The sequence below is a fragment of the Chiloscyllium plagiosum genome, unplaced genomic scaffold, assembly GCF_037043375.1.
Source record: "Chiloscyllium plagiosum isolate Xiang-an unplaced genomic scaffold, Cpla_swu_hap1 HiC_scaffold_32, whole genome shotgun sequence".
Lineage (NCBI taxonomy): Eukaryota > Metazoa > Chordata > Chondrichthyes > Orectolobiformes > Hemiscylliidae > Chiloscyllium > Chiloscyllium plagiosum.
Genome location: NW_028270170.1, coordinates 6,414,535 through 6,437,383, shown reverse-complemented (window position 1 = coordinate 6,437,383; position 22,849 = coordinate 6,414,535). Strand labels below are relative to the sequence as shown.

General features: G+C 40.6%; 1 protein-coding gene across 2 annotated transcripts; it reads right to left on the bottom strand.

Annotated features, from left to right (window-relative positions):
- Positions 1–1,208: 1,208 nt before the first annotated feature.
- Positions 1,209–18,388, bottom strand: mrpl45 (mitochondrial ribosomal protein L45). 2 transcript variants are annotated; one of them, XM_043674812.2, is made up of 8 exons: positions 18,245–18,388; positions 15,226–15,427; positions 13,440–13,557; positions 10,831–10,929; positions 8,046–8,094; positions 7,700–7,849; positions 4,299–4,472; positions 1,209–2,781 (listed from the first exon to the last, which is right to left on the bottom strand). In XM_043674812.2, exons 1-8 carry the CDS (start codon positions 18,317–18,319, stop codon positions 2,683–2,685), a joined length of 966 nt encoding a protein of 321 aa, XP_043530747.2. In that variant the 5' UTR covers positions 18,320–18,388; the 3' UTR covers positions 1,209–2,682. The 2 variants fall into 2 exon arrangements, with proteins under 2 accessions (XP_043530747.2, XP_087833868.1); XM_087977742.1 differs by lacking the exon at positions 7,700–7,849.
- Between the last annotated feature and the right edge of the window lie 4,461 nt (positions 18,389–22,849).

Sequence of the window (22,849 nt, the reverse complement as noted above, 5' to 3'; positions counted from 1 at the left end):
TCTTACAGCTAAAGGATAACATTTAGTTTAGCATAAATAATCTTTGCTATGGTTATGATCTTCATGACAAACAACAGTAACCACATGTCAAAATAACCTGGCAGCTATAAAACGCTCTGGAGAACTGGGGAAACAGGAACAAAGTTCTGTATCTCTCTTTGCTCTGCTAGATGTTGGATCTGAAATCCAGCCAAATGCTGTGATGCACAGAATCTCTCTCTGTCAGAGTCACACAGCATGGAAGCAGACTCTTTGGTCCAATCAGTCCATGCCAAACACAATCCAAAACTAAACTAGCCCCATCCACCTCCTCCTGGCCCACATCGCTCCAAACCTTTTGTATTCATTTTGGGTTTATAAAATTATAGAGTAACCATATCCTTGTGAACAGCTCTGAACTATTCACAATTCAATGTTACATACCTTATATAAAAAAAAAATCAATGAAATTCACCCTCACTATTGGGGATGAGAATTAATGAACATGATTGCGTTAGAAGCCATTTACTCAGTATCTGGCTTTTGTGATACGACCTGAGAATGATTCATGCTGCAAACGAATGCTGGAAATAAAACACTTCCACTTTGTACACAAACATTCAAGAGTAAAACACCTCTCCTAAAAGTATAAACTAAGCAAAATATTAACTGCATTAATATGGAGTTTCCAATCTCAAACTCCATCAGAAGGACAAATCTAACTTCACTCAGCACTAAGAAACAATTAAGATGGGTTGTCACTAGTCAGTTCCCTGTTAATAATAAAGGGCAGAAATATTGCAACTATGGAGTTGGTTACATGTGTATTGGCCATCTCAGTATCTGTGAAAAGGCACCTACAAATAATAGATGCAAAATTGGTCAAAATACCCAATACAAATATGATGCAGCACTGATATAGCCCAGGGCAATGAAGTTTGCAATACTGACATTGCTGCGCACAAAATATCTACGCTAACCTCACATTTTAGAGTTAGCAACATAATTAAACGTATACTATCACAATGCAATTCTCCCCACCTTCAGCCAGACTGCCCCATGTCAGTACCAAGGAACTGCTACACCATTTGGAGGTGCAATCTTTCAGAAGATATGTTAAAATGAGGTCGCATCTGTCCTCTCAGCTGCAAAATATGCTACTGCACTGTTGACAAAAAGCAAATGAGACTGGGAATAACGAGATAATAAGGCAGTGTGAAACTGGAAGCTCTCGGTGGAATGTGACTTATATTTTTGTTAATTGAGGAGAAGCTTTAATGAAATCAACAAAACAAATTATCTATTTGTTATAACACTGCCAGATACACAATTGGCAACTGCATTTCTATAACAGTAAACAAATGAAATAAAGTATTTGTTTTTTTTGGCACAAGGCGTTTGATAGGTGCACATTCTTCTTTCAGTTTAGTGCCCATAATACATGGTAATGAAGTCCTCCACGCATGTGCTCAAACAACTACTGGCTCACCCACCTTCCTTCCCCATAAGGAAGCACTAAGTCTCTGATTGACAGGTTGGAAACATCACATAGGAACCGATAGATGAGAGGTTGAATCCAAGCCTCATCATTCCACTTTACAGCTTACAGTCGACACTTACATGTATTAAACCTTGTGCTTTTTACACACAATACATATACTTAAGATTTTATTCATTATTAAAGAGAAACAGTAAACCTTGAACTCCAAATCAGAGCTCTTTACCATTATTTACAAATTGGAACCCTTCATTCGATCTGGAAGTCAATCCTAGGGAATAAGTTGCAAGACTGGCACCTGATCTGAAGGTTCACCTTATTCCCTAGATCACGTAAGGTCTCCCTGAAAACCTTGAAATTCTCCACCTTTAAACTTGGCCCATTAAGCCACAACTTCAGCACTCATCCTGAGAATTAATTACTCTACAGTGGATGCAGTGAAAACCAATCCAGAATTAATACTAGAGAATAGATTCCAAACAAAAACAGAAATTACTGGCAAAGCTCAGCTGGTCTGGCAGCATCTGTGGAGAGAAATCAGAGTTAACGTTTCGGGTCGGGTCATTAACTCTGATTTCTCTCCATAAATGCTGCCAGACCTGCTGAGCTTTTCCAGCAATTTCTGCTTTTGTTTCTGATTTACTGCAATCTGCAGTTCTTTTGGTTTTGGTTTAAGATAAATTCCATGTTCTTTGTTCTCTCCTTATATAGATGTTTGAATGTATCAGTGATAAATAACCAGGAGATTTCTCTAGGTCTTTATATAAGAAACAAGTTAAAACAGTATTCACTACAATTTTAAAATAAAGCTAAAAATGTGTGTATATCTCATGTTAAACCTAGCTTTCAGTAGCCAAAAATGTTTTAGGTTGGAGCAACTGCTCAGAAATAAATACTTGGGATAATAAAAACTGAAAGAAGCTCACTCTGAAATTAGACTGAGAAAAGGGAATTCTGGCACCGATTCCAGGTTTAAGTGATCTTAGGGCTGAAGGAAAACTGATGTGTTCTGACATACATTGACTCTTAGTGGAGGGGAATTTGCATTATCCAGAATTTCCTCGCAGACAAAAGCTCATGAACAAAGGACAATGTGGTGTGTAAAAATTCAACTCATGTCCACCGTATTGAATGAAACATGAAACCCCAGGGAAAGCAGTACAGCTCAAACACAATTTCCAGTCCCTCTCACACTGCGCTGCTCCTCACTTGCTCCATTGTATGGATTCAGGTTTGGGGATTTCAATATTCTTCACCTCAATCTCTTCCCATGGCTCGAGTTTGGGTGCAGGGATCATAATGGTCTAGAATTTAAAGATAAATCAAATTTAATATTTCTTTAAATAAGATGTTAGTTGTTCTTGCTGGAATACTGTACAACTGAAAAACAGGATTCATCAGTAAGTCCAGCCACAAATACCACACACACTGACACTCAGTGATACATTTAACGTGAACGTGGCCAGGCTTTTAAAAGAAATTCATCCTTGTCACATTGCCAGATATTTCTCTTTTAGAATTTTAACAAAATATTCTCCTGTTTTAACAGACAGCACCTCATTTTCCTTTCTAGGTGCTAAGGGTGCACCAATCTTGCGAGTTTGGGAATGATTTTGCAGCCTTTTTATTCAGATTCCACAGTTTTCTGTTGCTGTTAGTAAAATTGTGCATTTTCCAAACACAGTCTCCCTGAAGTGGCCACACAAGTAGGTAGGGTGGTAAGGAAGGCATATGGCATGCATGCCTTTATTGGTCAGGGAATTGAGTACAAGAGTCAGGATGTCACGTTGCAGCTTTATAAGACTTTGGTTTGGCCACACTTCGAGCACTGATTTCAACTCAGGTTGCCATGTTAAAGGAAGGTTTAGAGGCTTTGGAGAGGGTGCAAAAGGGGTTTACCAGGATGCTGCTTAGGTTAGAGGGTATGAGCTAAAAGGAGAGGCTAGAAAAACTTGGGTTGTTTTCTCTGGAGTTGCGGAGGCTAAGGGGAGATGATAGAAGTCTATGTATAGATAGGGTTGACAATCAGAATCTTTTTCCTAGAGTTGAAATGTCCAATATCAAGGGGCATGCATTTAAGGTGAGAGGGGAAAAGGTCAAAGGAGATGTGAGGGGCAAGTTTTTTAACACAGGAAGTGGTAGGAGTAGGAACACACTGCCGGGGAGATGGTGAAGGCAGATACGATAAGGGTGTTTAAGGGACTTTTAGATAAGCACATGGATATATCAGGAATGGAGTGATACGGACCAAGGGCAGGTAAAAGGGATTAGTTTAATTTAACATCATGTTTGGCATAACATTGTGGGCTGAAGGGTCTGTTCCTGTGCTGTACTGTTCTATGTTGTAGTTGTTGTCACTATTCTGAATCATTGGTGAAACTTCATGACTGCCTCTCATGATGATGATTAGGATGAATTAAACTTCATTCTGCCTGTCATGAAACTCAATAAATTGAAAGCTTTATTTAAAGTTATAAAAAAACCCAGTAATCCCCTCCCTTCCAGAAAAACAGGAGCAAATGAAGCAGATGCAATGAAAATTAGGTTATTCAGAGCTCAGCATAATACATATAGGCTTTCCAGAGGCTACACAGACACAGAAATTAAACACTGAGGCTATTATAAACTAATGATTTCTTAGGACAGAGCTCATGAAGGAGTCAAGCATAAATAACCATTAGGTGAAGTGGTGCTAGAGGGTAAGGAATAATTAGACAGAGCTGCATACAGTTCGGTGCCTGTTTTATGGTTAGACACTCAATCCTAACTTTTATATTAGCAAACGGAGAGAGATCAGGCCATCTGAAAACACACAAATTACCTTAATGATTGGGTCTTTGGGAGGAGCCCATGCAGGTACTATCTTTCCATGCATTCTCCACAAACCATAGGGATTAACTAAATGTCTCTCAAACACTACGTACTCCAGGACATCTTTCGGTAGATCTTCATTGCCATACATCAGATGACCAAATCGATCATAAATTGCCAAGGTCTGAGGGTAGAGATAGCAGTTTATGGTTTATCTACTGTGATGGTTAATGTCCTATCAATGTCAGATCTTTTCAACTTATTGAAGAATGGATATGTGAAGGCAATTTAATGACAAAACAGAAACAAATGGATAAGGATAAACTGAAAATAATGTCTGAAATCTATCACGGTTGTCACAACTCCATTCCTTTAAGGGATACATAACCCTTTCAAAAATTTTCAAAACATAGAACATATAGATAGCTAGAACAATGACTAGTATTTAGAAAGTCTTTTAATGTTGCAAACCATCCCCAATGCTTCACAGCTGCGCACAATTTATGAAGCAAGTTCGACAACAAGCTACCTAGATTGACAGATGGGCAAACATTCAGTTAAAAGAGCAGCTTAAAAGCAAGAAAGATGTTTAGATGGGGTGCTGCTTTCATAATGTACAGCCTTGGCAACCGAAGACGTGGCCATGAGTAGAGAAGTGATTCAGATTGTGATATTGAAGAGGCTAGAATTGTACAAGTTCAGATAATTTGGATATTTGTGGAGCTGCAGGACATTAGAGAGATAGGGAGGGATTTGAAAAAGAGGGTAGAGAAAAGTGAGAAAATAATGTTAATTTAAAATTCAGCCATGATCCGCACCCAATGGATTTGTTATACACACAGAGGTATAAAACTGAATACCCACATTATAAATAGATTGTGACAAATAACGTTTACAGTTGTAATAAACAGGACAACATTAGAACTTTGGAAATGATTCATAAGCAGTTACTGAAACAAATAATCAGGCTGAACCCATTTCAGCTCTCTTTGGGGAGCTAGAGACAAAGCAGTTCCCGAAGGGGAAGAAAATCTGTTCCTCAGCAAGAACAAAAGTGTCTTCTATTATAACACCTGCTCACTTAAGTTGCTCCAAAAAAAATAGGAACTTTATGATTTTTTCTTTTATGCACATTTGATCTGAAATGCAAAAAGTGGCAGGTGAGTGAGTAACCAAAGGGCACAGATTTGAAGTAATTGGTCAAAGAACTAGAACCCAAGCAGGGAGGTGAGGAGACTTTTTTCACACAGCTAGTTATGATATGGAATACACTGCCTGAAGGAGTAAACTCAAAAATGATTTGCAGAAGAGAACTGGACAATACCAGGTAGAGAAATATTTAGGGAAAGGGTCTAATTTTCAGAGAACCAGCACAGACACAATGTGCCTAGGTCCCTAATTCTTTGTTGCAACATGATTCTTACAGATCCTGACTTAGAGACAGTGCTGTCCTGTCCTGTTCATTTCAGCAAGATGAGCAAATGGTAAGACATCAAATGTATTATTTGTAATGTTTGTTCACATTTTTGCCTAGCAAGCATTAGTCTTGCAAGTCAGCAAAATAATATTTAACCATCTGGAAACACAAAGGCAGGGACTGTTTGATGTGAAAGGCAAATATATGGTTTCTAGGTGTGACAACTTTAAACCACAATTGGCATCTGGCACTATTTCTTCGCATGTTAGTTCAAAACATCTTTAGCTTAATGGATTTACTGCTGATCAAAAACAGAAGCCCTCTTTACTTGTAGTATGTTTTGGTTCCTTCAATTCCGGTCTGGACCAATGACCCAGACATTTGGTGGTGTCTTCAAATCATTTAGAAATGGAGTGAAAAGGAGGAGAAACTAGCTAGAAAATTCCACTCGTCACAGCAAAGATTCCAGCTCTAAGCATCAACAAATGATCTAATCTACCAATGGCATCACATCAGAAACCTTGTCTTGAATGTGTCTGTGATCTTAATAAGCAGTAACTGGCATATGCAAGACTTTTGTGTGTGAAGCTATGTTTGAGCGCTGGATTTATGGAATCATGAGTCTAAAACTTTAGAGTCATTAATGTAACATGGTCATCAATAACTTTGATAATAAACACAAGAAAATGTATTTAACCAGAATGTGGTTGAATGTGGATCTTGTTAATATATGGTGTGTTTGAGGGGATTAGTATCACTGCATTTAAGGGAAGCAATGATTTGGAGATGCCGGTGTTGGACTGGGGTGTACAAAGTTAAAAATCACACAACACCGGGTTATAATCCAACAGGCTTATTTGGAAGCACTAGCTTTCGGAGCGCTGCTCCTTTATCAGGTGGTTGTATTATCAGCGACCTGAGGAAGGAGCAGCACTCTGAAAGTTAGTGCTTCCAATTAAACCTGTTGGACTATAACCTGGGTGTTGTGTGATTTTTAACTAAGGGAAGCAAGATATATATATATATGAGAGAGAAAGGAACACAGGATATGGTGATAGGTAGAGATGAAGCGGGGTAGAAGGCTGGTGCAGAACATAAACACCAACATGGACTAGTTGGGCTGAACGGCCTGCTTCTGTCCTGCAAGTTCTATCAACATTAATAAGCGAGTCTGGACAGGTTACGGAAATTTCTCTTATTGCACAACAGTCATTCAGCTGCTAATCCTATAAAATCATAGAACAATACAACACAGGAAAAGGCCATTCTATCCATCGAGTCTTTTCTGGTTCTTTCAAAGAGCATTCAGCTCTTACCCCATATCCCTGCAATGCTCTTCCCTTTCAAGTAAGCATCCCATACTCTTTGGATAGCTAACACTGAATTTGCATCCAACACTGTATCAATCAGAGCGTTCTAAATTCTAACTATTCAATGAATTTAATTTTTTTAAAATGCTCTCATTGTCTCTGGTTCTTTAGTTTATCACCCTAAAATCTGACTTATGGAGTCACAGAAAAAGCCAGTACAGAAATAGACCCTCCGGTCTAACCAGTCCATGCTGACCATAATCACAAACTAAACTAGTCCCACCTGCCTGTGATTGGCCTATGCCCTACCAAACATTTCTTTTCATGAGATTATCCAAATGTTTTTCAAACGTTGTAATGGTACCGCATCCACCACTTCCACACATGAACCACTGTATAAAATAATTTTCCCTCATCTCTTTTTTAAATCTTTTTCCTCTCACCTTAAAAATATGCTCCAATCTTGAGATCCATCCCCTCCTGTAATATTTCAGCTATCAGAAACAGTTTATCTGGATTTACACCAACTGAACCCTTCAGGATTTTAAACATCTCTTGTCAAATCAATTTTTAAACACAGCTTCTAGGGAGAATAACCCTAGCTTCTCCTTATCTTTATTTTATGATTTTCTCATTCACTGGATTCTCCTACATTCAATGCAGAACACAGCTGAGTGATGATACCTGCTGAGTGTGAAATCTTACGGTAACCTGACCGTAGAGGTTTCCTTTGCTGACCATGTCAGGACATCGGACATGCACCAACTTCGGTGCTTCCAGCGACTGCAGAAACCTCCAGCGAATGGTCTTGTACCTGTTGCCACGCACCATATCCTGATGGGAACAGCAGTGACACTTGTTTTAGCTACTCAATGGAAAGAGGGAAGGTCAATCCAGGGGACTCCAAGATCTCCTTCCAATAATTTGGATCAATCTTCTCAAGCCAATGCAAAATTATTATTTTTTAAAATAAATACATCTTAAAAAGACCTTTAAAAGATAAAATCATTAGTATGAGAAATGTACTTACCGGATAACAGCGCTCGGTTACCAACTTGTGAAGTGATACTTTGTCAAAACTGTAAACATAAAATGATTTTTAAAAAAATTTATGTTTATAATTTCTCAGGGAAACAAATTACTGAGTTCCCATCAGTTACAGTTCAATGCAGCAGGAAATAAAATTAAGGGGAGATGATGGCCTAGTGGTATTATCACTCCTAGACGGTTAATCCAAAGACCCAGGTAATGATCTGGGGACCTGGGCTCAACGCCTGCCATGACAGATGGTGGAATTTAAACTCAAGTCTGAAATTGATGGCTTGAAGGGCAGAATGGCCTACTCCTGCACCTATTGTCTATTGAGTCTAATGATGACCATGAAACCACTGCCAATTATTGAAAAATTCATCTGACTCACTAAAGTCCTTTAGGGAATGAAATTGCTATCCTTACCCAGTCTGGCCTACATATGACTGCAGACCCACAGCAATGTGCTTGACTCTTAATTAGGGATGGGCAATAAACACGGGCCTGGTCGGTGATGTCCTCATCCTTTGAATGAATTATAAAGCTAGAATCATGAATCTCACAGCTATTTAGCCCGTTGCTCTTTTGTTGGTTTCTTGAAAGGTCTTTCCAATGAGTCCGTTTCTCTGTTCTTCATCCAGTTCCTCTTCAGGTATTTATCTAACTTCCTTTTCAAAGTTAATTTAGAATGTGCTTCCACCAACCTTTTTATAGTCTCTACTTAAAAACAATTTTCAACTCCGTTTGCATTATTTTGCCCCCTCCGTCTGGAGAATCATTTTCTTAATTGTTTTGTTAAAAAGTCTCCATCAATTTCAACACATCTATTAAATCTTCCCTTAATCTCCTCTGCCCTAAGGGAAATAATCCTAGCTTCACTATTGTCTCACAAAGCTGAGGCCCTTACTCCCTGGTGGAAATTTAGTAAGTGGAACCTACACAGATTTTTACAACATTTGCTGAGTGTTCAGGCTTCAGCAAAGCAAACTCTTGAAAAAGCACCCCACGCTAAAACCCAGGAAGCCACTGTAATAAACTGCGAGGTATTCTGAGGGGCTCTTAGCCAAATGGTCCGTAGTCTACCTCAATCTCTATCCAGTAACTGCAATGGTGTACAAACTGTCTCTGCTTCATGCAGTCGAAGCAGCTGCTGGAGCTCATTGTCAGCACTCACATAAGGACTGGGCGCAGCGTACATCCAGCCCACGCCCAGCCCAGCAAATACTCTTCTGACATATAAAATAATAGCTTTGGAGATCAGAAAATGAATTTGAGATCCAGCTGGAAAAATTCCACAAACCAGAACTCAAATAAAACTACAAAACTTTTCGAATTCTGAGGCAGGATGAGGTCAAAAGCAAACCACAGGAAGAAACGTTTGGAAACATCAGCCATTTGAATCATCAATTAGTCAATGTAAAAGAAGTAACATTCAATAAAAGATTGCATGTTTGTTTTCATGTATTCAGTCATAGAGTCAGAGTCAAATACATCATTTATCGTTTTTAAAAATTTGCTTTTATACAATCTCTGAATTTCCCAAAATGCTTCACACCAAACTTAAAGCCTTGTGAGTGTAGTCATTATTGCAATGTAGGAAATGGTGCACTCTAATTTCACACAGCAAGCTTCCACACACTGCAGTGATGTAAAGACCAGATGAGGTACTGCTGACTGGATAAATATTGGCCAGACAATGAGGTGCATTTCTCTGCTTTTACTTGAAGCATGGCCATGAAATTGTTCGCCCGAGAGAGGCCTCAGTTTAATGCTGCCTTGGAAATATAGATCTCACAATGCAGTGGCCCCTGTGTAACACACAGAGTAACGGTCCAAGGTTTGGACTCAAATATTCCAGTCTCTGTCTCAGAGGCACGGACCTTCCCACTTGTGTTATGGGTGGCACATAGACATCTGCTGAGCTTGGAGTCAGAGCAGGAAAACTGCAAAACATTGATCACTGAATTTACTGAACACATGTCTGGCACAGACTTGGAAGAACACATCACAAGCAGTTTCACCTCTGGAGGCATATAACTGAGAACCTAGCAGCATCAACAACAAATGTACTGTGGCCCAGAAAACCTGCTTTTCAGACTCAGGAGAAAGCCAACAATAGTGCAACTTAGATGACAAACCCCCACAAATTAAGGTCTCCTTTTCCAAGGAGCACATCTCAGAACACCCGGTTGAAAAGCTGCTGGGATGACTCAGCATTTTATCCAACATGATGCCCTTGCAATTGGTCACTAAGAGACACAAAATAGTGCTCTTACATTTCTTCTCCCTCTCCCCTACTCTGCAGAAACCTTCCCCAGCTACACAATCAAGACTGGGGCATCAACAACAAAGTATGTTGCCTTTAATGTAGACAAATGCTCCAACACCCTTCACAGGAGCATCATTCCCATTCACAGGAATTGACAGAGCCAATATTTGACACCAAGTCACCAAGCTACTGCAGATCACCCAAACTGGCAGATGTTAAGGAGCAATTTAAAGGAGAAGAAAGAGAGATAAGCAAGTTGGAAGAAGCAATTTCTTAGCTTAGGGCATACATATCTGAAGAGCAAGATGCAATGGCAAAAATCAGGAGATGCTTGAATGACCAGGATTGGAGTATCATACTGGTCTGACTGCACAGTCAAAATGGAGGATGTGCCAGAGATAGTGACTCGTTGAATTACCTAGTGGAACCCCTTGACCCACCATAGCAAGAATAAACAGAACAATGTTTTGAAAATGCTCAGTTACTTGAGTGAAGCTTCACTGGAAATGTTACTCACTTCACAAGGCAGTTGTGTGCCTCTATATAAATATCTTGGGCCTTTGAGGCAAAGTCCTTGGAGCGGAATTCTTGATCATGTTCTTTCACCTTTCGGATTCTGTTAAAAGAAAGTCTGTTGGTCACCATTACTGAGAACTGACTTCCTTGCTGCCCAAGGACAAGACACTAAGCTGGAATAAAGGTTAAATTCCAATAATCTCCTCAACCACAGCTCAACCACATCACACTATTGACTTATCCTGCCTGCTTTTACCCATGATGCTTCAACCTCATGAATTTCATGGGGATCAATAATCCTCCAGTATCTCTTTCAAGTATGATGTTGAGGTGGCGGTGTTGGACTGGGGTGCACAAAGTCAGAAGTCACATGACACCAGGTTATAATCCAATAGGGTCATTTGAAATCACAAGCTTTCGGAGTGCAGCCCCTTTGTCCAATGCAGTGCATCATACTGTGGGCAGCTCGCATTCAATGCCACTCAACTTCCAAGAGAAGGCCGCACACAGTCGATAGGAATGTTGGCAGGAGCCTCCTCTCCCTGACCTAAGGACATTGAGGAAAATTGGAAGCACTATCATCCAACCAGCAAGACTGAGAGCAGTTTCCTCAGTACTAACTTTGGTTATGGTGGTGGTAAGGGAGGAGACATAGACAAAGTGTCTCTCTTTCTGGCTTAATAAGACATGGCAATGTGTGTCGATGCAGCAACCTCAAAGAGGCTGGTACAATTACAGCATTTAAAAGGCATCTGGAGGGATGCATGAATAGGAAGGGTTTACAGGATATGGGCCAAATGTTGGCGAATGGGACTGGATTAATTCAGGATATCTGATCAGCACGGACAAGTTGGACTGAAGGGTCTGTTTCCATGCTGTACAATTCTACATCTATGACACTATAAGTCAATGAATAATTCCATCTTTTTATGTTTGTAAACACAGACTTAACCAGTTAAGTCACAGAGGGTGCAATTGACATTTACTTTGCATTCAATTAAAGCAGGTCGATGATTGCTCAGGTGAAAGCAGGCTCCCTCTCACCACTTACACTGAATCAGCGCAAGATTCTTATTCACTACAGGATTTTACCAAGTTACCTCACATTGAGTTTCTGAAATTAACATTGATTCATTGTGAAACTGGGACAGGTCCCTGGGGATTCAATCTTCCTTAACTTATTTCTGGTGAACATTAATAGCCAAGGAAGGGATTTTATCATGTTCTACTTGGCCCATTTTCATGCCCCACTTTCAGTGATAAAACTAAACTATTAGATGCTGCACAATTCAACTATTTCAGGTCTCTACTGTTCAGGTGGGAAACCATGCATTAATTACGGACTCAGATAGTTGCAGAGCCCCTCACAACCAATTATACAAGGCAAGATTCACCCTCATAGGAGTGTGATGACCGGCCACTAACATGGATTGAGGAAGAAGTATTTACCAGGAGATCAGCATCAGTGCACTTCTCATGTTTGAACAAGTGCACTGGAACTTTCCCACCCAGCTGACAGCACAGATGGGAGCCTGACTTATACTCACATCCAAGAGGTAGCACATTGACAGAGAGGGGCTCTCTTAGTGCTGCCTCTCAGCAAGTTCAACACTCCCTCATTACCAGATTCAATGCTCAAGACTCTGGACTGGGAAATGTTCCACAACCTTCTAACTCAGAGGCAGGATGCCATTGATGGAGCTACATGCTATGCTCCAACACATCTAATGTTTCCACGTTTCCTTTTATTTGTGGAATTTTAGAAGATATTGTAATGTACACGATTCAAATTTCAGCAGCCTCACTATCAAACATTTCATGAATTGCCTGGATATAAATCACCCTTCAGCATCTCTTGCAATTAGTCACTCTTCATGTACGAACACAGGCAATGAGTGCCAACTATGGGTCACATTCCTGCCAGGTCCAGTCCTGGATTCAACAAATCCACAACTTCTAGCAGCAGGCAGCATGTGGCAAACAAGAATCCTGCAGGTCACTCTTTGACTGGGGTCTCCCCTCCTCTAGCTATAGGGTGCAATACTCGATTCTCATGTCGGGCTTCAATAATTGCCAGGAGCCTTAAAGACTAAAACAGCATGAGAAGGTTAGCAAATGTGGCAGGACACACAAGTGAGCAACTGCCTATGAAACTGTGGTCAGGGTGAATTCATGGTTAAAAGTAAGCAGTGGCCTGGAGCCAGCTGCAGAGTGGATGAAACATCACACAAAGGATCTACATACTTTACTGTGAGAAGCAGGCACATCTATTTCATTTTTTAGATCAGAGTGTTGCTGGAAAAGCACAGCAGGTCAGGCAGCATCCAAGGAGCAGGAAAATCGACGTTTCAGGCAAAAGCCCATCATCATTCCTGATAAAGGGCTTTTGCCTGAAACGTCGATGTTCCTGCTCCTCGGACGCTGCCTGACCTGCTGTGCTTTTCCAGCAAAACTCTAATCTAAACTCTGGTTTCCAGCATCTGCAGTCCTTACTTTTGTCTATATCTATTTCATTGATATCTGTTTTCTCACAAGCACTAAAAAAAAACCCCAAAAACATTTGAGAAGCGGTGCTTTGTTACTCAGTCAGATTGCACAATGGTAACTTACGCAAGCTGTGAGGCTGCCCTTTGCTTGGTCTGCTCTAAACGTTGTTTAAATCCTGCCTTTGTTAGGGAGGACATGCGAGCATCACCTTCAGGTGGAACATATGGATCAAATATTCCAGCTACAGAAAAGACGTAACAATGTGGTTAACAGCCAAGATGAATAGCAAGATGACATCAATTGGCAATTCAAGCTGCCCACACTATAACAGCCAGGGTACCAATTCCCTCTAGTCTCACACCAGTCTTGTAATCTCCTGGGAAAGACAAAAACAAATCCACTGCAAAATGTCTCATCATACATCTCAGATGATAAAACCAGTGCGCACTAATTACATGTTATCTGTAAAGAATCTTGCTTGATATGATCTCAGCCCCTGTAAGAAACCAGTCCCTTCTTAACGGCAAGACACAGAGTCAGCATCTGTCATACCAGGCAGCAATTTGTGTTAAAACTGTATAAACTTTATCCTTTCAAAACGGATCTCATGACAAACACAATGTTTTTGCATCAAAAAAAATGCACGTTGCCAGTAAGAACTATTGGTTAGAAACAAAAAAAACTGCAGATGCTGGAATCCAAAATAGCCAGGCAGGAGGCTGGAAGAACACAGTAAGCCACACAGCATCAGTAGGTGGAGAAGTTGACATTTTGAGTGTAACCCTTCTTCAGGACTGGGAGTAGGTTAAGGGGGAGCTGCAGATAAAGGGGGTGGCAAGGGCAGGATGGTGAAGTGGGGATAGGTGAAGACAGGTGGAGGGTACGACCTGGTTGGTCAATGGGAGGAATTAATCCAGTTGGTGGTAGGGAGGAGTAAAGGGCTGGGAAGGGAGGGATAAGTAGCTGGGAAAGGAGGTTATTTGAAATTGGAGAACTCAATGCGGAGTCATCCAGGCTGTAGGCTGCCCAGGTGGAAGATGGGTGTTGTTTCTTCAATTTGCAGTGTGCTTCATTGCTGCAATGGAGGAGGCCAAGGATGGTCATGTCAGAAAGGGAGTGGGAAAGGGAATAAAAATGGGTGGAGACTGAGAGGTCCGGTAGGCCCCAATGGGACTGGCTGTGATGCTCAGTGAACCCTTCCCTAAGTTTACATTCGGTCTCTCCAATGTAGAGAAGACCACACCGGGAGCACCTACTACAGTAAACTAGGTTGGAAGAGAGGCAGGTGAACCTCTGTCTCACCTGGAAAGACTACTTGGGGCTCTAGATGGAGGTGAGGTGGGTAGTGTACCAGCAGGTTTTGCATCTTTTCCAGTTGTAGGGGAAGGAGTTGGCGGAAACTCCAACTAGACCCCACCACCAAGAACATCTTCCCCTCCCCACGCCTCTCTGCTTTCCGCAAGGACTGTTCCCTTCGACAGTCATTTCTCAATAAACAATGCATAAGACCATGTACATAGATGGTCGCTTACATGGAAGGTACTGAAGAGTATCCAGTACTGGTGGGACTCTGCAATAGTGAGGATTAATGTTGTTGGATGGGAGGCAAGGAGCAGGAAAGAAATAAGGTTAAAGTTGCATCACTTCCTCCAATTAAAAAAAATCTAAAACCAAACTGTCATGACAGCATCAATCGCTGTAAAATTATATAAATGTTTCCTTTTAAAAAGAATCTCATGATAAACAAGATGATTTTGCATCAAAAATAAAAAATGACCAACTGTACAGTAAAAATAGTTTTGTCAGGTCTGGATGGGAATCATTCACTAAGCTCTTCCAACACTATTTGGTTTCTTTTGAAACTTCATGCATTGCATGTTCTGTGCTGTTAAACGTAGAGCTCCTTTACCTGTACACGATATGTTGATGGGTCGTTCCAGGTATTGCTGCCGAATCACCAGTCCTGCAGCCCGAGCTGCTTTCTCCTGATCAACGGAGCTGTCCTGTTTACGTGGTGGAACATAATGTCTCTTCTTTGTTCTCACAGTAATGATGGCAGCAGAGGCACACAGCTTTACGGGACTAAGTAGTGCTTCCAGGCCTTGGCAAACCTGTCAGGCAGACAAACATTCTTTTGTGACTTAACATTATACTTGCAACTAGTTCACTAACTGACTCAATGAAACACTGTTTATAAATCTCTGCAGTCTACTCCTTAAACCTCTTCCACCCATATGCTGCTGCTTAACATGTATCACATTTTTTGTTATTTATCAGTAAAAGGGACAGTCTTTAATCTTCACATTCCTCCACTACAGAATTCCCTTCCTTAACCTTTCCCCTCCCTCCATCCCTCCCCAGCTTTAAAGATGTCTTCAAAGTCTGCATCTTTACTGTCACCTTCAGTTCCTTCAATCAATTCTTCCAAATCTTGCTTATGGGCTGAGTTCCCCTTTTTGTAATTCCTTCAGAGAAGGAGGAATCACTGGATAGTGCAGTTTTTATGGCCTAATTCTAATTGCCTTGGAAAGGCGGTGGTGAATTGCTTTCTTAAACTGCTGCAGTCCTTGGACATACAGGGACACCGACAATGCTGTCAAAGAAGGCAGTCCATGTGACAATACTCAGTGATAATAAAATAATGGCAATGTCCTTTCAAGTGAGGATGCTGAGCAGCTTAGAGGGAAACTTGCAGGTGGTGTTCCCATCTGTTGCTTGTGTTCTTCCAGATGGGAGAGCTCATGGGTTTTGGACAGTGCTGTCAGAGGAGCTTTGGTGAGTTGCTGCAGTGAACTATACTAGTGGCAGAAATGAAAATAGACTGCTGGTCTTAGTGACAGGAGAAATCTGATACAATGAGTCAAAAGCAGCACATAACTATGGTTTTCTTATAATGTTTTGTTTTGTCCATGTTCTTACTAAGAATCACATGATAAACAACTCCCTCATCAATATTTAGAAATATGATCAAGCAGAATCAGCATGGCTTCATGAAGGACAAATCATTTATTAAAATTCTTTGAGGAGGTAACGAACAAGTTAGATAAAGGGAGAAACCTGTGGATGAAATGTATTTGTCTTTTTGAAGGTGTTTGATAAGGCAGGACATTTAATAAGGAGTCAATGGTGTTGGAGGAAATATATTAGCATGGATAGAGGATTGGATTAACTAACAGAAGACAGAACATTGGGATAAATGGGGCATTTTTCAAGATAGCAACTGTAACTAGTGGAGTTCAACAAAGGAATTGTGCTGGGAGCCACACAATTACCTACAATATATATTAATGACTTGGATAAGGAAAGCAAATATATTATGACCAAGTTCATAGATGACATAAAAACAATTGGAAAGCCAAGTGGTGAAGATGACACAAAGAGTCTGCAAAGGAATATAGACAGGTTAATTGAGTGTACAAAATTTGGCAGATGAAATATAATGTAGAAAAATGTGAGGTTATGTACTTTGGCTGGAAAAATAGAGGAGTTCAATATTACTTAAATTTAGAAAGAGTAATAAAAGCTATTGCAGAGGGAGATGTGGGACTCCTCATTAAATAAATCATAAAAATGTTAGCAGATAAGTTCAGTGGGTAATTGTGAAATGAAATTGAATGTTGGCCTTTATTTCAAAGGCAATGGAATATAAAAACAGGGAGCTGTTCCTAAAACTATACAAGGTGCGAGTGAGACTATAGCTGGAATAACGTGAACGGTTTTGGGTGGGACCTTTATGTCAGGAAACATATACTGGAGGTAATCCAGAGAAGGTTCATTTGGCTGTTAAGCTGATCCCAAGTATGGAAGGACTGTTTTAAAAGGAAAGGTTGAATATGTTGGGACTATACAAATTTCACATTTAGAAAAACGAGTGGGAACCTTATTGAAACATGCAAGATTCTTAGGAGATTTGACAGAATAGATGTGGACATGGGCAATAATCTCAGAATAAGGGATTCCCATTTAAAACAGTTGTGAGGAAGAACTTATTTTTCTGAGGGTAAGGATTCTGTGGAAGTCTTGACAGAAAAGAGCTGTTGAGGCTATAATCATTAAATATATTCAAGGCGGAGACAGATTTTTAATGAATAAGAGATGTAAGATTTGTGGAGAAAAGTTAGGAAAGTGGAGTTGATAGACAAGGTCTTTTCCCTGGGGTGGGAGAGTCCAGAACTAGAGGACATAGGTTTAGGGTGAGAGAGGAAAAACTTAAAAGGGACACATTTTTCACACGGAGGGTGGTGTGTGTGTGTGTGTGTGGAATGAGCTGCCAGAGGAATTAGTGGAGACAAAAAAACTGCAGATGCTGGAATCCAAGGTAGACAGGCAGGAGGCTGGAAGAACACAGCAAGCAGGCAGCATCAGGAGGTGAAGTCAACGTTTCTGGTGTAACCCTTTTTCAGGGCTGGGGGTGGATGTAAGGGAAGCTGCAGATAAGGGGGTGGGGGGATGCAGTAGGGATCAGTGTAGTAGAGGCTGGTACAAATACAACATGTAAAAGGCATCTGGACGGGTATATGAATAGGAAGGGTTTGGAGGAATATGGGCCAAGTGCTGACTAATAGGACTAGATTAGGTTAGGATATATGGTTGGCATGGAATAGTTGGACCGAAGGGTCTGTTTCTGTGCTGTACATGTCTATGACTCTATGATTATCACATCAGATCAGATAAGATCTCACTGAATGGAGGAGCAGGGTCAATGGACCGAATGGCTTACTGCTTCTCCTATGTCTTATTGATCGGGTTCGCCTGTTGATGGTCCTTGCAGTTGAAAAGCGGGCCGTTAAGACAGAGGGTAAACCCCAGCCAGGAGAGAGCAAAGGGGCAATGTATTCACTGATAGCTGCCGCTGGCCGAGCTCCAAGGTGATGGCCGCGGGTTTTCGCTTCACCTTTAGCCAACCCCAGCACCCGAGGCCGCCCTACCTGCCGGTTGGCGCTCAGGCCCCTGCCCAGAGGCTGCTCCACAGCCTGCAGCAGCCTTCCAATGGACGCCGCCATCTTCGCACTCCCACAGCCTGACGGGATCAGGAGGACCAGGTCCTGGAGCGCCCTCTGTGCTGGGAGTGCAGCATTGCCGCACCTTGTTGAAGTGGAGAACCTGGGGGAGGCAGCAGCTTTAGAATCTGACACTGAACCAGGCTTATTCACATTTTTGCTAAAAAAAACTGTTGAAGAAATTGCACATCTATAACAATCCTATCTTTTCTCACAGATAATGTGGACTTTTTTATTTCAGATTTCCAAGCTTTTAGCTTCCCTATAAATACATTTGCAAGACGAAAGGGAAGAGAAAGTGCAGAATTATAAAAGCATCGCTGAATCCAATAAGAAATTCTGGAGCAACTTATTTATTCAGAGAGGGTTGAGAATGTGGAGAAATTGAGGTGAGGAACAGATCCATTGAAGTGGGAGCTAGATAAGTACATGAAGAAGAAAGATTGTGAAGATCATAAGATCATAGGATAAGTAGCAGAATTAGAACATTTGGTCTATTGGGTCTGTTCCACCATTTGATCATGGCTAATACGTTTCTCGACTGCATTCTCTCCCTTAATCCCCTCATCAATCCACTTACTAATGGTATATTGCTGGGGTGAGATGTAGGCTGAGAGTAGATTTGACTATACAACTGAATAGCCACATTCTGTGCTTATTTTTATTCATTTATGGAATGAGAGCATCACTGGCTGGGCAGCATTTATTGCCCATCCCTAACTGCCCAGAGACAGTTAAGAGTCATCACATTGATGTGGTTTTGGTGTCACATGTAAGCCGGACCAGGTAAGGATGGCAGATTCCTTCTCTAAAGGACATTAGCAAACCAGATGGGTTTTTCCAACAACTCACAATGGACTCATAGTCATCATAGACTCTTAAATCCAGATTTTTTATTGAGTTCACATTTCACCATCTTCCAAGGCAGGATTTGAACCCAGATCCCCAAAACGTTGCCTGGTTTTCTGGATTAATAGTCTAGCAATAATACCAGCAGGCAATTATCTTGACAAGTTGTAAACACTAGGCAAAAATGAGGACTGCAGATGCTGGAAATCAGAGTCTAGATTAGAGTGGTGCTGGAAAAGCACAGCAGGTCAGGCAGCATTGGAGGAGCAGGAAAATCGACGTTTCAGGCAAAAGCCCTTCATCAGGACAGTTGTAAACACTGTCATTCAGTACAGGTTGGTTAGTTGACACATTTCCACAATAACTTGTCTGACATCTATCCTCTTCGCAAGAAATTGTTTAGAATTTTTTGCAAGTACAAAATTATTTGTTCACTTTTCTAAAACACTAATAATGCTGAAGAGAGACAGATGTGGATTTATAGAGTCATAGAAATGTACAGCATGGAAACAGACCCTTCAGTCCAACCCATTCATGCTAACCAGATATCCCAACCCAATCTAGTCCCACCTTCCAGCACCTGGCCCATATCCCTCCAAACCCTTCCTATTCATATACCCATCCAGATGCCTTTTAAATGTTGCAATTGTATCAGCCTCCACCACTTCCTCTGGCAGCTCATTGCTGATTACTCATTCTGCCTCAAGTTATTATTCAGACAGGGTTATAAAATATAACATATAAAATTTAACAAATATATCTACAATAATATAACATTAATTGCCACTGTTCCATATAACTTAATATTTTAGTTTACATTGTCTTGAATTGGATGGATTTCACCGGTAAGGCCAGTACTCATTGCTTATCCCTAGTTGCTGTTGAAATGGTGGGGAGTCGCTTTCTTGACCCACTCTTGTGTGAATATTCTTTACACAGTGCTGGAGGAAAGAAAGTCCAGGATGTTAATCCTGCCACATTCCAGTACTAGACTCTGTCCTGTCTGAAAGAGATGGCATGAGTAAAAAATGAACTAAACTTGTTCTTGAGTCTATGTGAAGTCCAGATGGATTTTCACCTCAGGATCAGTTCCAGCTTGACTTAAAGCATAGACAAGTGGCAAAAATCTAATTCACAAATTCTATACATTCATTCTTAAGGTGAAAATAGCATCCACAGGAAGTATATCATCACTGTGTCACTTGAGGCCAAACTACACATACAATTTAAAGAAGATCTGAACAGAAACAGTGGCAAATACAAACCCAACTTTGTTCTAATTTTTTTATTAATTTAATCAAATGTAGCTGGTTGAAAGAAATGGCTAGAGAGTGAGACTAAGTATAAAGTTTTCTCAAATCTGACTTTGACACATGGCTCAATAGTGTCCTAAAATTCTATGTCTCTTCATTGCTAAATTTAAAGGAATGTATATGTCTCCTTTTTTCTTTTCTCACCTCTTACTTCAATATGTGAAATAAATTGAAACCTTCACCAGTAACGCTCTTTCAGTAAAGGCCAGGCCACAGAGAAACTAATTAGTTATTCAATATCATCTTATTACCATTAATGAGTCCTTGGCTCAATATTGGAAGGTTCTGTAGAAAAAGGGAAGATCATGTTCATGATGAAGTTGCTGTGCTTACATGAACAGTTAGGATTTGAAGAAGAGAAGACTTGAAACAGTGAGTTGCAGTTAGGGTTCTGTATATTATAATGTAACTTAAAAGTTCGAAGGATTTACTGAGGAGTGAAGGATGGTTACTCTATGAAAGAGGGAAGATACAGATGCAGTCAGAGCAGGAGCAGTCTAACGATATAGAGCAGCCTCAATCTGTACAGTATAGGCACACAATGCCAATGGAAATCCATGGTGATTGAATCTATAAAGGGACAATGTCACAGATTAAGTCTATGGAAGTATCACAATCCATACACAGACATAGAAGCATAAAGCACACTAACAACCATATTCATTCAAAGCTGGTTCCTGTCCTAATCCAGTTGAGTGAAGGGTTGTCTTTGATTTCTGAGATATATCCAGTGGGATGACAGTGGGTGTTAGTCAATCTTATTCATCATATGAGTTAGAATCATGGAGTCATGCAAGTCTACAGCCCAACATGCCCATGACATCAAGCTTTCACAATTTAATCTTGTCCCATTTGCCTGCATTTGATCCATATTCCTCCAAATCTATCCCATCCATGCGCCAGTTTCATTGTTTCTTAAATGACAAAATTGGATTTGCTTTCACCACTACTTCTGGCAGCCTATTCCAGACACTTATCACCCTCTGTGAAAAATATCCCCTCTGGACTCCTTTGTATCTTACCCCCTCCTCACCTTAAACCTATGCCCTTTAGTTTTAGACTCCCCTAACATAGAGAAAAGGTGCCGGTTATCTACCTTATCTATGCCTCTCTTGATTATCTAGACCTTAATAATGTCACCCCCTCAGTCTCCTACACTCCAGTGATAAAAGTCCCATCCTATGCAAACTCTCCATATAACTCTAAACTTTCAGTCCAGGTAGCATCCTGGTCAATCTTTTCTGCACTCTTTCTAGTTTAATAATATCTTTTCTATAGTTGTGGAAACCCACTACATGGAAATAAGTAAGAAAGAGCCTTTTAGGCAGGCTTTAAACTAGTTGTGTTGGAGGTTACTCTGAATAAACGTGGAAAACCTTTCACTATTTTCCAAAGGTAAACACCAAATTTATCACCACCATGGGAATGTGAATGGGGTGACTGAGTCTTGTTTGCCTTGGCTTGTTTGTGATGAAGATAAAATAAGAATTGGGATTGCAAAATCTCACCCTTAAATCTTGGAACAGTACTGAAGACCTGAATAGTTTCTTGCTGGTTGTTCTAACTTGCCCCTCCCCTCCCCAATTCTCCATTCATTTTTCAGGCCACCCAAACTCAACAGCCAACATAACCAAGGTCACACCAAAAATCAGAGTGTGAGCAACCAAAGCAATGTTTAAAATGCTAATTCAATCCAGCAGAGAGTGATGATGCAACGTGTATACTCGGCTTACAGAGGGAAACGTAAAATGATTTTATACGCTGTTCTGGAATGGACCTGCTGGAGATACACCCGTATACCTGAATTCTCAAGATTCTCAAAATGACCATTGTTTCCGACCACACCTGGGCTAATCACTGAGCACAACAACAACTTATAACTTTTTTAACATAAAACATCAGAAGGCGTTTCACAGAAGCGTAACACAAAATTTATTCTAAACCACATTGCCTATATTAGGTCAAATGATGGGAGGTCTTAAGTAGCATCTTGAAGCAGTAAAGACTGTAAAGATGTTTAAGGAGGAAATTTCAGAAATGAGAGCTCAGGAAGCTAAAGGCATGGTTAGCAATGGTGGAAATATGAAAAACAGAGTTGGTTAATAGGCCAGAATTAAAGAAGAAACAGATATCTTGTCAGGTTAGTGTTGGACAAGATTCCAGATTGGGTTGGGGTGGGTTGGGATGGGTGGAGGATTGGATAAATCAGAAAACAAGGCTGAGATGCTTAGCTTTTTCCCTGGATGTACAAAATTAAAGTTAGGATTAACACAGCAACGAGCTAACAATATAATAACCAGGGAATCTGATTTTAAATTATGTTGGTTGAGAGGTAAATGTTATTGAGGAGAAATTACTTCTGAGAAAGTGC

What these genes read in the sequence shown, in the direction of transcription:
- mrpl45 (XM_043674812.2), bottom strand. Translation starts at nt 18,319, where the DNA reads ATGGCGGCGTCCATTGGAAGGCTGCTGCAGGCTGTGGAGCAGCCTCTG. An exon ending in GCCTGAGCGCCAACCGGCAG is followed by an intron (nt 15,428 to 18,244) that starts GTAGGGCGGCCT and finishes TCTGCCTGACAG; the next exon opens with GTTTGCCAAGGCCTGGAAGC. An exon ending in GCACACAACTGCCTTGTGAA is followed by an intron (nt 8,095 to 10,830) that starts GTGAGTAACATT and finishes TTATGTTTACAG; the next exon opens with TTTTGACAAAGTATCACTTC.